We start from the raw sequence: 14,030 nt of genomic DNA, 5'->3' as shown, positions 1-14,030 counted from the left end.
TACACTGTAGACTTACCTATATTAACAAAGGATGAAACACTCATAGGACAGCAAGTGATGATTTGTCCTTAAATACACATTGGAGTAAACGTTTTTTTAATCTACTCTACATGAATGAAGTGCATATTAAATAAAAGGGATGTGACCAACATTACTTGCAAAGTTTCTCTGTTTCCTTGAACTCTATACTTCCTGTATTAAGTGAAATACATGTTAAAATAGCATAACAGCATGTGTCTTCACCACTAATGCATTGAAATAAAGGAAGTAATACTTTAAATGTGTAAGAATGACCTCATTTACAAGTGTGAACATCAAACTAGACAAAAAAAGTGATCAAAGAAAGCTCAACATTTGCACCGCAACAAACTTGCAAGTACATTTCAGGATTCAAAAGCAGTTATCTTAATGTTTCTATGTTGCAATGAAACCTAAGACTTTTACTGCCCCTATTCTTTTAATTGGTATTATTAATGCTGGAGAACGTAGTCTAATTAAAAATAATAATACTGCTATGTAAAATTCAGCAATGAAACACTAACTAAAATTACTGAATGAGATTTTTGTAAGAACATTCACTATAAATTAGTAGTGATGAGAGGTGCTATGAATGATGCTTCCATTATGTGTGAATTGTAGCCTCAGTTTCCTGTTCTTAGCTGACATGAGTGGCACCCAGTGTGGTTTTCTGCTGCTGTAACCCATCTGCTTCTAGGTAAGACATGCTGTATGCAAATTTCTGCATACCTCAGTTGCAACGAGTGGTTACTTGAGCTACTGTTGCTTTACTGTCACCTCAAAGCAGTCTGGCCATTCTCCTCTGACCTCTGGCATCAACAAGGCATTTTCTCCCAGAAAACTGCCACTCACTGTATATTTTCTCTTTTTCTAACCATTCTCTGTAAACCCTAGAGATGGTTGTGTGAGAAAAAGACGACAGGCCAGCAGTTTCTGAAATACTCAAACCAGCCTGGCAACAACAACCAAGTCACCTAAATCACTTCAGTTTGAACTTCAGCACGTCATCTTGACTATGTCTACATGCATAAATGCATTAAGTTGCTGCCGTGTGATTGGCTCATTAGAGATGCATGTTAATGAGCATTTGCCAGTGAGTACATGTTACTTGCCACCAATGATAGCTGATGTATGCATCGAGTGATGATAAATAAAAAAAACGTGACCAGCCGCAGCCATATTTTAAATCTTTTTAATATATCTCACATTTGATTTATTTACAAAAGACAGTGGCTTTGTGACATAAAACTCTGTTTTGTAAAATCAACATGAGAAACAATGGGTACCAGAAGCATAACCATACAGAACACATACATAGATAAATAACATCAGGGGAGCGTTGTCGCCGAGGTTGTCCTCGTTACACATTGTCTCTCTGCAAACATTAAAAGGATCACGATGTATGCACCTCTGTGTGACCAGCTATGTTATAATTGTATTACCCCGAGTTTGGTCTGACAGGGTATGTACATACAGTATTGCCTCTGCGTTGGTTAAAATGACATCAGTGACTCTCTATCAGTAGATCTGGAATGTGTGTGTGGTTTTTTTAAATTATCTTTTTTTCTGAAATATTTAATATGAGTTTGTTTTTGTTTGGGGGTTTTTTCCCCAGCGGATGAAATCATTAAATACGAACATCTTCAGGCATTCTGTGAATAAACTATGAACAACAACGTACTAATGCAGAAATACTTTGATATATACCTGGAATTTGACACACAATGTCTGCAAACAGTTTGGCACAAATGTAAAGGCTGAGCATGAGTAAGTTTCCCCCAGAACATAATAAATAAATAAAATCAAAAGCTAAAACTGACATAAAGGCTGACAGTATTTGCTGAATGGTTACTTTGTACAGCACTCTACAGAACAGCTACAGGCACGAACTGAAAGAACAAACGGAAAGCTCAATTTTGCACCGGAATGCATGGTTGAAATGACGGGGAAGACAGTAACTCGCTAAATTTTTACCTGTGCAGTTTTGTAATTTTGGGACCTTTGACGCTGGATGAACTTTTTGACAGCAGGGGTCCCAGAATTGTACTTTACGGCACCTGCTATATATTATATTTGGGCAATTATACAAGTGAATCCTTATTCCAACAAAATCATTACAATAACGATACTCCACTAATATTGTAAACCATAATAACAGTAATGATAATGCAGAGCAGAAAAGAGAACTTAATGAAAAACGTCACATTAAGAACAACAATAACAGAGGAGTGTCTTTTTGTTGTTTTTCTTGACACAGTGTAACAGGTTGTTCAAACCCTATACTTAGCTTATAGCACAGGCTTAATTTACAAATCTCAAAGCAGAAAAAAAATGTAAATAAATAGATCACACTTTTTGTAGTTTAACTGAGGCAGACTTTACCCTGCGCTTCTTTCTGGGACTGAACACATCCCTCTTAAACTGCTCACCAACATTTACCAATCAAGCATTTACTTAAAAACCCGACGTTGCCTGTTTTCATATGAGATGAAAGGCTACTCTGAAGGACAAAACAGTGAGCTACACAAAAATGTAAAATTAACTGAGACTCACTCTACTAGTGACGTAGGATAAACTTCCTTTCATGTTAACAGCTGCCTCCTTAACAGGCGAATCACTCTGCTTTTCCACAAAAAGTACAAATTCACACACAGACAAACTATATTCAACAACATGCTTCACTGAAATCTCATTTTCTTCGAATCCAATAAATAAAACAAACTTGACTTGGTAGAATGTGAAACTATTTTGGGAAACTTCAACAAAACCAGTGACCACAACTGCACTATTCTGCAGTTAAATCCTCCATCTTCAATTAACATTGATCTTAGTTTGTGGCAAAAGATTTCTTCATGTTACCATCACATTTCACCTAAATTACCTCTGCAGTCCCTGAGCACCTACCTTCATTGCACATACACATTGTCAATATTCTCGAAATAACAAAATAAAGCTATTAAAACATTATCTACTTGCTCACTAAAACCTTAAATCCTCAAATTTTGTAACTCAAAACTAAAAGTCAGTGCCTAATTCATTACTATTTAACATCCTGAGGTGCTTCTCTATACTTTAAACCAGTGTTTCCCAACCTTTTGGAGCCACGGCACATATTTCCCATTAGAAAAATCACACGACACACCACCAAACAAAAATGTCACAAAAAGCATATTGATCATTTTTCCCCAGCACCGGCCATAGCGGAATTGGTTTGGTTTGTCCCCAGTATACCTTTTTTGCTTTCTTCTGACCACTACTCATGCTAGGGCAACCCATTTAATTAGAGCAGCCAGTTATACTGCCCTCTAGCGGAACAGAATGTAATAGTTCTGCCAGTCGCTGAGAACTAATCAGGTGGAAACAGATAACGGCACACCTGATCATTTCTTACGGCACACCTATGTGTCGTGGCACAGTGGTTGGGAAACACTGCTTTAAACAATAAATACTGAGGCTACCAGCTAGTCAGTGTCATTTGCAAGGAGGCACCATGCTGTGCTGAGCGGTACAATGCCCTTCAGGTGGTTCAGTTTTCACTGGGAGGAAACAAGGCTTGGCTCATTATTGTGTATAGAGCAGCCCCTCGGTTTGTAAGCGCACAGCCCTCTTTATTTGCAAGGGTTTGCTCACTGAGAGCACATTAGCAGCAGAATAGTATAGACTCATCGAGTGTGTTTACATGCTCCTGATATTCTGGAAACAACAGTGGTAAAAGTTCCATGCTATTCCTTATTCATTCCAAGATTTTTTTAAATGATTAAAGGAAAAATTCAGCCTTGTGGAAACTACACCTGCTTGCTTTCTTGCCAAAAGGAGAAAATCAAAATCAGTGTCAGATGTGTACTCTGGTGTGGAAGGTAAATGCAGGACAATAGCAATCCTTGCAATCACTGTGGTCGCTGAAAGGTTGCCATGGTCACCAGCAATTTGCATGAAAGACTTGTCTGCAAACATTTGCAAACTACTCACCAAGCTGTATCGAAACTGTCTATAGTAAAACAGAAACCAGAAATGGAGAACTTATGCCGTCAAAGTAAAAGTTGTGCCTTTTGAAATGTGTTAGTTGCAGACGATAAGGAAACTTTGATTGTTTTTTTTCTCACACTTTTCACAGCATCACTGTTGCTTGCAGACAAATTACCATCTCCATTGCAAACTACAGGTAGCCAGATAAAGGTCTTTGATGCATCACCTTATGTGCAACTAGTTTCAACTAGCAACCAGGGGCTCGTTGACTGGTTTCTAGACCTGTGTGAGTCAGGCTTAAGTCAGTATTCTTGGCTAGACGCGGGTGCTCAACAGCTAACTTGGTTTTGCTTGCTTTTAAATATTTGTTGAAAGAAAAATAGAAAAAACAACCAAATACCAAACAACCTAGTGATTTTATTTTATTTTTCCCAGACAAAGCTAAGTTAGCTATTTCCCAGGAAAAAAAAATTGCGTTGAACTATTTCTTAGACAGTTTTTGCGATTTTTGATTGCCAGGCCAATGGCTTCTGACAGACCAGCTAACCCTCCTCCGGCTTTTATACTAGATTAATCTAATTTGGTCCCAGCTTAATCCTTTCATAGCACTACGAGAAAGGAAATGAAATATTCCTTAATATGAAGCTTTTCTCCAGGCTGTGACCAGAGCATAGAGCGTCTTTGCTATTGGAGACTAGAGTGGCAGAATACAGATGTGCAGGTAAACACACTCAGCATGAATTCTGAGGCAGGACACTTCTGACACTCCAGCTGTCATCATAAACCCACAAAGAGCTGGCATAGTGTGGTACAGTACCTTTATCAAGACACGAGTGCAACGTCATGCAAAAAATATCAAAACAGAAAAAAAGAAATGCTAGTGCTAATCATACAAAAAGCAATGACAGGGAACATGTGGTGACAGCAGGTCGCCTTCATGTCGGGGCATTCCCAAGGTCATGTGTGTACAGAATCTTATATACAGAATGATCTGCTGCGGTGGAACAGTTGGGAGAGAAAGCACAGCAAGCCATTCCTTAGCAGTCATGAGGGAAATCATTGGGTAATTACAGCAGTTTTTGTTTACAGGACAACATACATACTTGCTAATTATACACATCTTGCTACCAGCAAGGTGTGAAGACACTTTTTTTTTTTCACATAGTGAAATCCTGTTAGATTACAGCATGCATTACTCTACGTGCTAATGCCAGGGGGTTCTTGTTGTTATTGTTGCTGATTCTTCCCAGTTAATGACTGTATGTCCTTACAGGATGGGATGGTGTTCTCTTTCCCTCAGTGCTTCTGTAATCTCACTGTGCCTGGATACACAAACAGAAGAGCTTGTTGACAGCCCGAAGAGTCTAGATGAATTAGTTTTTTTTAAAAAAAAGAAAAAAAGATTGTGGCAATACGCCACAGTGCATCGCTGCTTTTGGATGGAGTGTGACAGAAGGAGCCCAGTTCGAAGAGCCAAACAAGTATATTTTTCTTGGCTGATAAAGGTGCCATGCAAATATTTAGTCAGAGCCAATCATTCAAATCCAACAAATGAAGAAACAACACAGTCATTGTCATCAAAAGCTGCTGTTTCTGCAGTAATTTTATATTATCCTGTCAATTTTTGATTGATTTTATGTTGTAACAGAAAAGAAACCAAATATTGCATATTTTGATCTTGGCCAATCGTTATAATTACTATTACCAGACTTACCTCTGTCTCCACCATTCCTCATGTTGGTCTCCTCATCCTCTGCGCCATCGTCCACTTTAAAAAACAAGAACTACATTTCAGTGACAGCAGTTCCTTATGTAAATACTTGGGCACAAAAGGCTAAAATATAGCAGAAAATGCAAAGAGGACACAAGTGCCTTTTTTAAGATAAGAAAAAAGGACTGAAGGCGAAGAGGAAGAAAAAAAAGCTAAAAACCTATTTTGTCTAGACTAACCTGAGTGAAGCTCTTTCACCAGTGACGACATGGTGTTTGTGATTGAGTCAGCAGCAACTAAAAGATCATTCCGAAGATTTCTAGGCACACCTGAGGAACAGGGAACGGAGAAGACATCAAATGACCAGTCTTGGAGTGTAACTTTGCGTAAGTATAATCTTCTTCAAATCCTCTTTGTTTTACTGGTTTCAGACGCACCCTGAGCAAAGGCCTCCAGCACATCCCCCCCCACACCTGCCAGGCAGTCCTGTGGTGTGTGAGTTGGGGTGGACCCAGCCGAGGTGGAACGTATGGGCATAGGCATTGAGCAGCCCGCACCGTGGCTGGGAGAAGAGTGAGGGGAGCCTCCAGACTGTGACTGCAATGGATAAAACCATTTATGATAGTTACGGTAATCATCAGCACATTACCTAACCTCCAAACGTAGGAACCACATGCTGAAAGTTCACATGCAAGAGGGTAGAGCACAACTTCCAGGGAGCGCTCTAAAAATAGTAGCAAAGTTGAAATTGGAGAGGTATACAACCAGATAAGCTGAAAGAAGAGACTGGCTACATTTACATCAGGACTGATTTCTGATATTTATGTGTTTGACCCTGGCAGGTACAAAGACACTAGCTGACCAGTGTCACCAGGCATCTTCTTCCAGAAGCATAATAAGCGAAAAACATGGAATCTATGCTTGCTAACCTTTAGTGATTCTACAGAAAGATGATAAAAAAAACAAAGAAACCTAAATATCAGCCTAACATCAACTAATCAAATTCTCGAACAACCAGTTTAAATAGATGATGCTCTATTGGGATCACAGATTGCAGCTTTAGGAAACATTTTTGCTTCTAAAGGTGACTTCTAATGAAATAAATCTTGACACAGATGTGACCAAAAGAACTTAATCCTTACTGGGAGAACAAACAAACAAACAAACAAACAAAATATTGGCTAAAAGCCACAACCCCCCCCCAAAGACTTGTGGTAAAGCTATACTGATTGGCTTTACCTTGTCTGTCTATAGTACACCTTTACTGCATTCACAGGGTTAATGAGAACCATGCGTAGGTGTGCATGTGGGGCTTGTGCTGAGTTGGGAGCTATATCTCATAGAGAAAGGATCAGTATGTGTCTCTGGGACTGTTGCAGGCCCGGGTTGATGGCTCCGTGCCAGGCAGCAGATGGCCAGCCAGACTGCAGTCATATTAGAAGTGAGTTTGTTAGCGCCAATGAAAGGAACAGGTCCCTGACATTTGGACCAAGAAAAACACAGTTCTCTCAACTCGCCTGGGTTAGAAAACAAATTTTAAAGATTGTGCCTCTACCGCTCTGGCATGAAGCTAACAAGGAAGTGGTGGAGCAGAATCAAGTTTGACAACTAGATCAGTGTAATCATGTTAGGTAGTGGAATCCTATCATCTTTCTTAACAGTCGTCTTAAAACCTATTATAAATGCTTCCTTCAATCACATCTGTGTGGAGAGGGGAGCAGTGGACTAAGTGATGTGACTAGAGCAGGTATTGAGCCTTGCAAACTGAATTAAGGGCAACTTACAGCCTGCTTCTGCTCCTCATCCTATCAGCCAGCAAAGGTAAGCAGAGAGTGAGAGAGCAAGGAGAGTGAGAGCAACAGAATTAAAGCAATAAAAGAAGAAGAAAGGGGTTTCTGCATGCACCACATGGCACGTTTACATAAGATTACGGCAGTCTTGGTTTTGAAGACTTAAAGAAATTTTCAATTCATCAAATAAAGCCTAATTATGTAAGGTAGAATATCATTGATAAAACCTGTGAAATATAAAAGAATAACAGCAGATTTAGGACAGTTAATATCTATGTTCTGTTCTGGGTTATTATATTTCCCTACTTAAAGATAAATCTTCTCCAAGCAGGTGAAAGTTTTACCTTTAGCAGCCTCATGAGGCCCTCCAGCTGCACCATCAACTCCCGTCTGCTCTCTTGCAAGGCTGACATGCGCCTCTCCAGCTCATCCTTCCTGTGTCTGCCGAGGAAGGAGGAAAACAAAAGATTTATGGATTTCTGTTTTATTTGTAAGGCATAATCTTGCTTTAAACTCCAAACAGACAACAAAAGATTCCTGGAAAATATTCTGTAAAGAAGGCGGTGTCATCTGAAACTGAAAGCATTTCAGATGAAGTCTATTTCAGAGACTTCATCAAAGTCTATTAGCAAATTATTTTATACACTTATGCACTTCCTGAAGAGCAGCTAAGTGAGGGGATTATTTTTGTGTCTGGGAGACAGACTTGCCTTTAGGTCCAATAATCCCCGGATCAATTAGAGCCACTCCAGTAGGCAGTCTCTAATATATATAGAGTCCCACGGCATTTGCATCAAGTATGTGCACCATAACCGGCATTATTAGGTAATATGTTTCCTCGATATTGAAAAAATGACATCAATGTCACACCTTAAACCAAGTGTGTCAACCTACAGCCATTAAGGTCAAATCCAGCCATTAACCCTCACCCTGACACTAACACTATGCTATCAGAATATGTGTTCTTTCACGTTTTGGCATTCAGGAAACAAAGACTCCTGGATGCCAAATAACAAGGCTCTAGTGTGTGTTTCTGTTCTTGCTATGATTAAGCCCCAGTGTTCCCTTTTATTCTTCATGTGCTCTTTGTTGTTCTGAGGTCTGTTTTAGAATAAAGTTTTGATTTGCTGCTTTTCATAAAGTACATGCACAAAAAATGCTCTAAAATAATTCTTTTATATATAAAAACATGACTCTGTGACTGTTTGTGGCCTCTTTTCAATTATGCTTCTGGCTCTTTATCACCCCCTGGTGTCCATACTATGTAACTGTATATTGAAAAAAAAATTAAAGCACAGTAGCAATCATTTGTATGGCTAAAGTTGTCCTATAAGAAACTTACAAACATTTGCAGATTGTTACGTGACATAAGACAGAAATTACCTCATAATTACCATATTATGAAAATATTATCAACACTAACATGCCAAAAAGAGTCTGCGTGGGGAGTAAAACTGAAAAAAAAAAACATGATGCAAATGGATGAATGACTAAAGATTAATTTAGTAGCTAAACAGTTAAGCTACAAAACATTAAAAGAACATGTGATTTGAACCTTTGGCACAACTGTTGACTTGCAATGTTGCCTCTGATGCATTATTTAGGCCAGTTGACACAATCAAGGAGTCGTTCAAGGTAAAAAGTGCTGTAACATGTCCTCACAGGGTGACTCTCTCCCAGCAACTGAACCCAAGGGTCTCAGTGTCCTGCCAGCAAGACAAATGTCCATGCTGTTGTGGAAGCTAATGCTCCCTAATTAGGCACACATTAATTTTACGTAAAGAATGAGTTCAGTCCAAAAAGGTACAACTGCCCTGAGGTTTTGTTTGTTTTTATTTCTTTATCTTTTTGACCCCTTAATGATGATGTTATATGTGATGTATCGTGTCGGCAGGTTGATACCTGAGGAGTCGTAGTTCGGTCAGGAGTGTGGGGTTCTGCTGGGCTTTTTCTGGTGTCGGCTGAGAGGCCTGTTCATGCTCCAAACGCAGCCTCTGGATTTCCTGCAGGATCTCTCTGAATATAGCAGACAGCAGAGACGAAACGTGAGCTTTATTACTCATGCTGTGTTGTCACATGTCGGTTTAAAAACACCTTAAATGCAAAACTTGCATTTGAAATGATTTAAAATGTGAAAGGAAAAGCACATATTGTTTACATACTGTACTCAGATGAGTCAAAGGACAAAGATTTAATAATGGGTTTACTGCTGATGCATTCACATGCAAGCAGCATTTTAATATTACAGATGGCTGAGAAACTTTCAAAGGAACAGCTTGATTAGCCACGCTGTGTACCGTTGTAATATTTTTAGCACACATATATAACAACCGTGATCATCATCTCAACTAAAGGCTGTAACAGAAAGCAAATGAGTGCAACAAAATCATGCATCACTGCTTTACCACCAACAAGCCAAAAAATCAAATCAATGATTCACCTGTCACACATATATGACAATGGTCGCATAATAAGCTGTACCTGTTTTTGTTCTCCAGCTCTGCAATCAGCTGCCTCTGCTGCTTATTGGCATCAAAGTTGAAACTGAGATCTGTTGGAGGACATTGTTGCTGAAAAACAAAATTATCATAAAACAGTATTAAAAACACGGTGGGGAGAACAAAAGTTAAATACAAACAGCTGTTGCGCCTGACCACAGCGAGCAGTAATGATGCTCCGCTGGAGACTTATTATGTTTCAGCATAAACAGGAACCACAGCGTCGCTTTATCCCTTCCATATATAACAAACAGTGACAAAGAAATCTACTGCTGCTGCTTCACAACAAAAGAGTTCAGCTGGCGAAACCAGCGGGGCGCTTTTTATTTTGAAGCATGTATGTGTCATCCTCGTTACCATTTTTCTTCACCAAAATGTGCCTTCAAAACACATTTTTTTCCATTTCTTGGAGAGGTTTAGGTTTAAATTTCTAAAAAGTAGCAATGGAATATGAAAGAGTTAAGAAGGAGAGAGTTGTACTCTTCCAGCTCACGACTAGTGGAGCATAAAATCAGAAAGCAGTTTTTATTAAGAGAACCTGATTTTGTTTGGCTGCAGAGTAAACAGACCCAGCAGTTGGTGTATTTGTGATAAGGAATCTGGCTTGAGGAGTATTTGTTGCATATTTGAGCCACACTTTGCTGTTAACATGTTACCAGCATAGAAAGGACTAGAACTTTTAATCAGATGACATGTGCTCCTTACTTCACTGTATTTCTAGAAAAGTCATCAACGTAAGGGCTACGTTTCCCATTGCTTAGAGATTTTAATGCCCTGAACAGCAAAGTCCCAGGTTCAACTCCCAGCTTGGCTGACCTTCAACTTGAGTCATTTCCCTGCTCACTGCCTCACGTGCCTATTTCTCTACAGCGCCCTGCCAAAAAGTAAAAATTCCTTAAATCTTTCTAAAACAAATACAAGTCATGGAAAATAAAAGCTCACATTTCAGTTTCAAAATCCAAGTTCCCTATGCTGATGAAGAAAACCTGACAAAAACTTCAAAGCATCAAATCTGAAATACAGGGTGACTGATGCCCACCATGGGGTCTCATACTCACTGTGGAGTTGCCCGCCTCAGCTGCCAGGCGGGCAGCGTATCGAGCGATGAGGCGGTGCTCTTCATCTAGCCGGCTGGGACTCTCCAAGACACTGCCCAAAGTCAAAGATAGAAAGACACATCATGCACGCGTGCACACATGCACACAAGCATAGACAGCAACAGTGACTCAAATGTCAAAAGCGCTTATGTAAGTAGAAAGGAACAAAAAAAAAATTGCATGGCGCAAGTGATTATATAAAATAATTTGCATGAAAACAAAACTTCATAATTAAGGCGACCTTAACAAAGGACAATTGGCTTTGACTGCAGTGTTGATAGACAGTCTGAGGTACAGTAATTGGTCATAACAATGAACTGTGGTGGATAAGAGAGAATGCAGCATGCCAAATGCATTTGTGACAGTGCCAATGCCCATTCTGGCCATTTCATCACTGACTGGAAATGTCAAATAAGGCGCAAGACTTTAAATGACCATGGGTGTGGCATATGGTGCGGACAGACGACAGGACATATGCTGTTCTTTCTCGGCAGGCGGTCTGCAGTGAAGAGTGAAGGACAGCTGATATGGAGTTGGGCGCTATTTGAGAGTAAGTGATGATTAAGACCATTAAACCCAATCTGGCTTCAAACCCGCTGCATCAGCAACCACACGGCCTCAAAAGGACTGATAATCAGCCTCTTAATTAACATTTGTATTTGAATCTTATCTATATACATAAAGCTGCTAGTGTACTGAGATCATTTCAGCTATTTTTTTCAATGTTTTTTCCCCATAATTTCACTGATTACATCATTAAATAGTCACTGTACGATTTTACATATTTTTAGATACTGTCACCTGATTGGAGGAGATTAAACTTGGTCCACTAGAGGAGAAATCACTCTACCAACATGTCATAGCAGTCGTTTTGAGCCAGATCTCTGAAAATGTCTCGTTAAGTGGGGCACTTTCTAAATAATTTACCTTCTCGTCCTCAGGCCAAAGCACAGGCAGAGTCTGAGGTTTCTTGTAGAATTAAAGTAATGCATTAACATACGTCAGGGAGCCGTTTGGGTTGAATCTTCAGGCTGGAAGCAGCTCCAGTGTTTTGTTCTTCAGGGAGTTTCTTGGCACCACCTGATGGCCTGAGCCAGGTTTCAGACAGAGATGCATGAACTACCTTTAAGCGCTCCAAACTGGCATCTTTCCCAGATACTTATTTTAGTTGTAAGCATTTTTACTCAAACACAATTTCTCAGACACCACTGTGTCTGTCATGTTTACCTATTTCAGCTCAGCGTGGGCAGGCTCAGAGTTCAGATTTCTGGTTTCTTTGACACTGCTATAAATAAAGACTAAATGACTTTTAAGTGACAGATTTTGGATATCAAGTGTTTACAGCACTAATATCAATATATATGATTTAGAGTAAATTCATCCATTTTCATAAAAAACAGCAAAACATTACATTAGGTCATTTGCCAACTACTATAAGTACGATAGAGTGACGTTAATATGTTTTTGAACAATGACGCAGTGTTTGTAGTTTTACCTAGGTCACCATCACATTGGATTTTAACCAAACACTAAATATGTCATTGAAATAAAGACATTCAGCTTTAATTCAAAAGCTTTGCATCAGCTGTTTAGGACATTCAGCCATTTATACATATATAGTTTGCCATTTTCAGAGACTCAGAATTAATTGGACAATTGGATGACGAGCAGTTTTGTGGCTAGGTGAGGCCTGTTTCCTGGTTATTTACAACAATCTAAATGGATAAAAGATCTAACGCCTAAATCCCAAGTGTTGAACATTTGGCCACTTTTTCGCTGGAAATCTCAAAATCAGGTCCAAAGAAATTCTGATACAACTCAAGGAGTCTATCATCAGCCAAAAATCAAAATCTATCAGAGAGAGAAGAAAATTTCACACCCTACGTCAAGAACACTCTCAGGGATGAAAGTGTATTATTGTCGAAGTCTATAATCAAGAGAACCCTTCACACATATAATTACAGGGGGCTCACAACAAGATGCAAACCACTGGTTACACTCAAGAACTAGAAGGTCACTTTGCGAGGAAACGTCTAAAAGAGCCTGCACACTTCTGAAAAAAAATTCTTTGGACAGATGAAACCAAGGTGAACTTGTACGAATGTGATGGGCAGAGAAGAGTATAGACAAGAAGAGAAACAGCTCTGGGTCCAAATCATATCCCATCATCTGTCAAACATGGTGGAGGCACCCCTGTGGCATGGGCACGTATGGCTGCCAGTGAAACTGCCAGTGTTTACTGATGATATAAGTGCTGGTAGAAGTATCAGCATGAATTCTTAAGTGTACACGGCTCAGATTCAGCCTAATAGGACAGTGTTTTATAGTAGATAGATAATGGCCCAAAGCAAACTGCAGAAGCAACCTAACAGTTTCTCAGGTTAAACAAATGGTATATTGTTCACTGACCAAATCAGTCACCTGATCTCAACCCAACAGAACATGTTTTTTAGTTAATAAATACAAATCTGAATGCACAGAGACTCAGCAAAGGCCTGGTAGGCCATGTCATGTGAGAAAATGAAGCATTTGGTGATTCCCACTGGTTCGAGAACTCAGACAGCCATTGATTTTATTTAAAATCAGGTTAGTTTGTCCGATTACTTTCAAGCCTGTAAAAAGCTGTCCATTATTCTGTATACATTTTAAAACCCTTGAATTAAAGCTGAAAATCTGCACTTCAGTCTAATATTAAATGCTTGACTAAAAAAATACAACGACGGTGTACAAGAATTGTGCCTTTATCCAAATGTGTATGGACCTAACTCTATCTGTTCTGTTTCATTTACTCACTAAATACACCAGGTAAGCCTGCTTCATGAAAATTATTCTCAACTTCAATGTTAAGCAAGCAATAGCAGTTCATAAATCACATATAACTACAGCTGCTTTGTCAATAGTGCTTTCATACTGACGTTTGGTCAATAGTGAGTTGACTCTGAGTTAATGC

The 14,030-nt window shown here is 39.3% G+C and overlaps 1 protein-coding gene across 5 annotated transcripts in view; it reads right to left on the bottom strand.

The window, feature by feature from the left end:
- Positions 1-1,194: 1,194 nt before the first annotated feature.
- dtnbb (dystrobrevin, beta b) overlaps positions 1,195-14,030 on the bottom strand; it is a 38,492-nt gene continuing 25,656 nt past the window's right edge. For 3 of the 5 annotated variants that reach the window (XM_084914162.1, XM_084914161.1, XM_084914164.1), the window contains 9 exons: positions 11,042-11,132; positions 9,967-10,055; positions 9,388-9,501; positions 7,830-7,926; positions 7,480-7,500; positions 6,133-6,292; positions 5,935-6,024; positions 5,699-5,752; positions 1,195-5,306 (listed from right to left, as the gene is read on the bottom strand). In XM_084914162.1, coding sequence (XP_084770288.1) covers positions 5,281-5,306; positions 5,699-5,752; positions 5,935-6,024; positions 6,133-6,292; positions 7,480-7,500; positions 7,830-7,926; positions 9,388-9,501; positions 9,967-10,055; positions 11,042-11,132 — 742 coding nt within the window. In that variant the 3' untranslated portion in view covers positions 1,195-5,280. The remainder of the gene's footprint in view (positions 5,307-5,698; positions 5,753-5,934; positions 6,025-6,132; positions 6,293-7,479; positions 7,501-7,829; positions 7,927-9,387; positions 9,502-9,966; positions 10,056-11,041; positions 11,133-14,030) is intronic. The other 2 variants (XM_084914163.1, XM_084914165.1) reach the window with 1 other exon arrangement.

The sequence above is a fragment of the Perissodus microlepis genome, chromosome 19 (genome assembly GCF_051167445.1).
Source record: "Perissodus microlepis isolate ML-2025 ecotype Zambia chromosome 19, ASM5116744v1, whole genome shotgun sequence".
In the NCBI taxonomy this organism is placed as follows: domain Eukaryota; kingdom Metazoa; phylum Chordata; class Actinopteri; order Cichliformes; family Cichlidae; genus Perissodus; species Perissodus microlepis.
The sequence above is the reverse complement of the archived record's forward strand: the minus strand, read 5'-3'. Positions and strand labels throughout refer to the sequence as shown.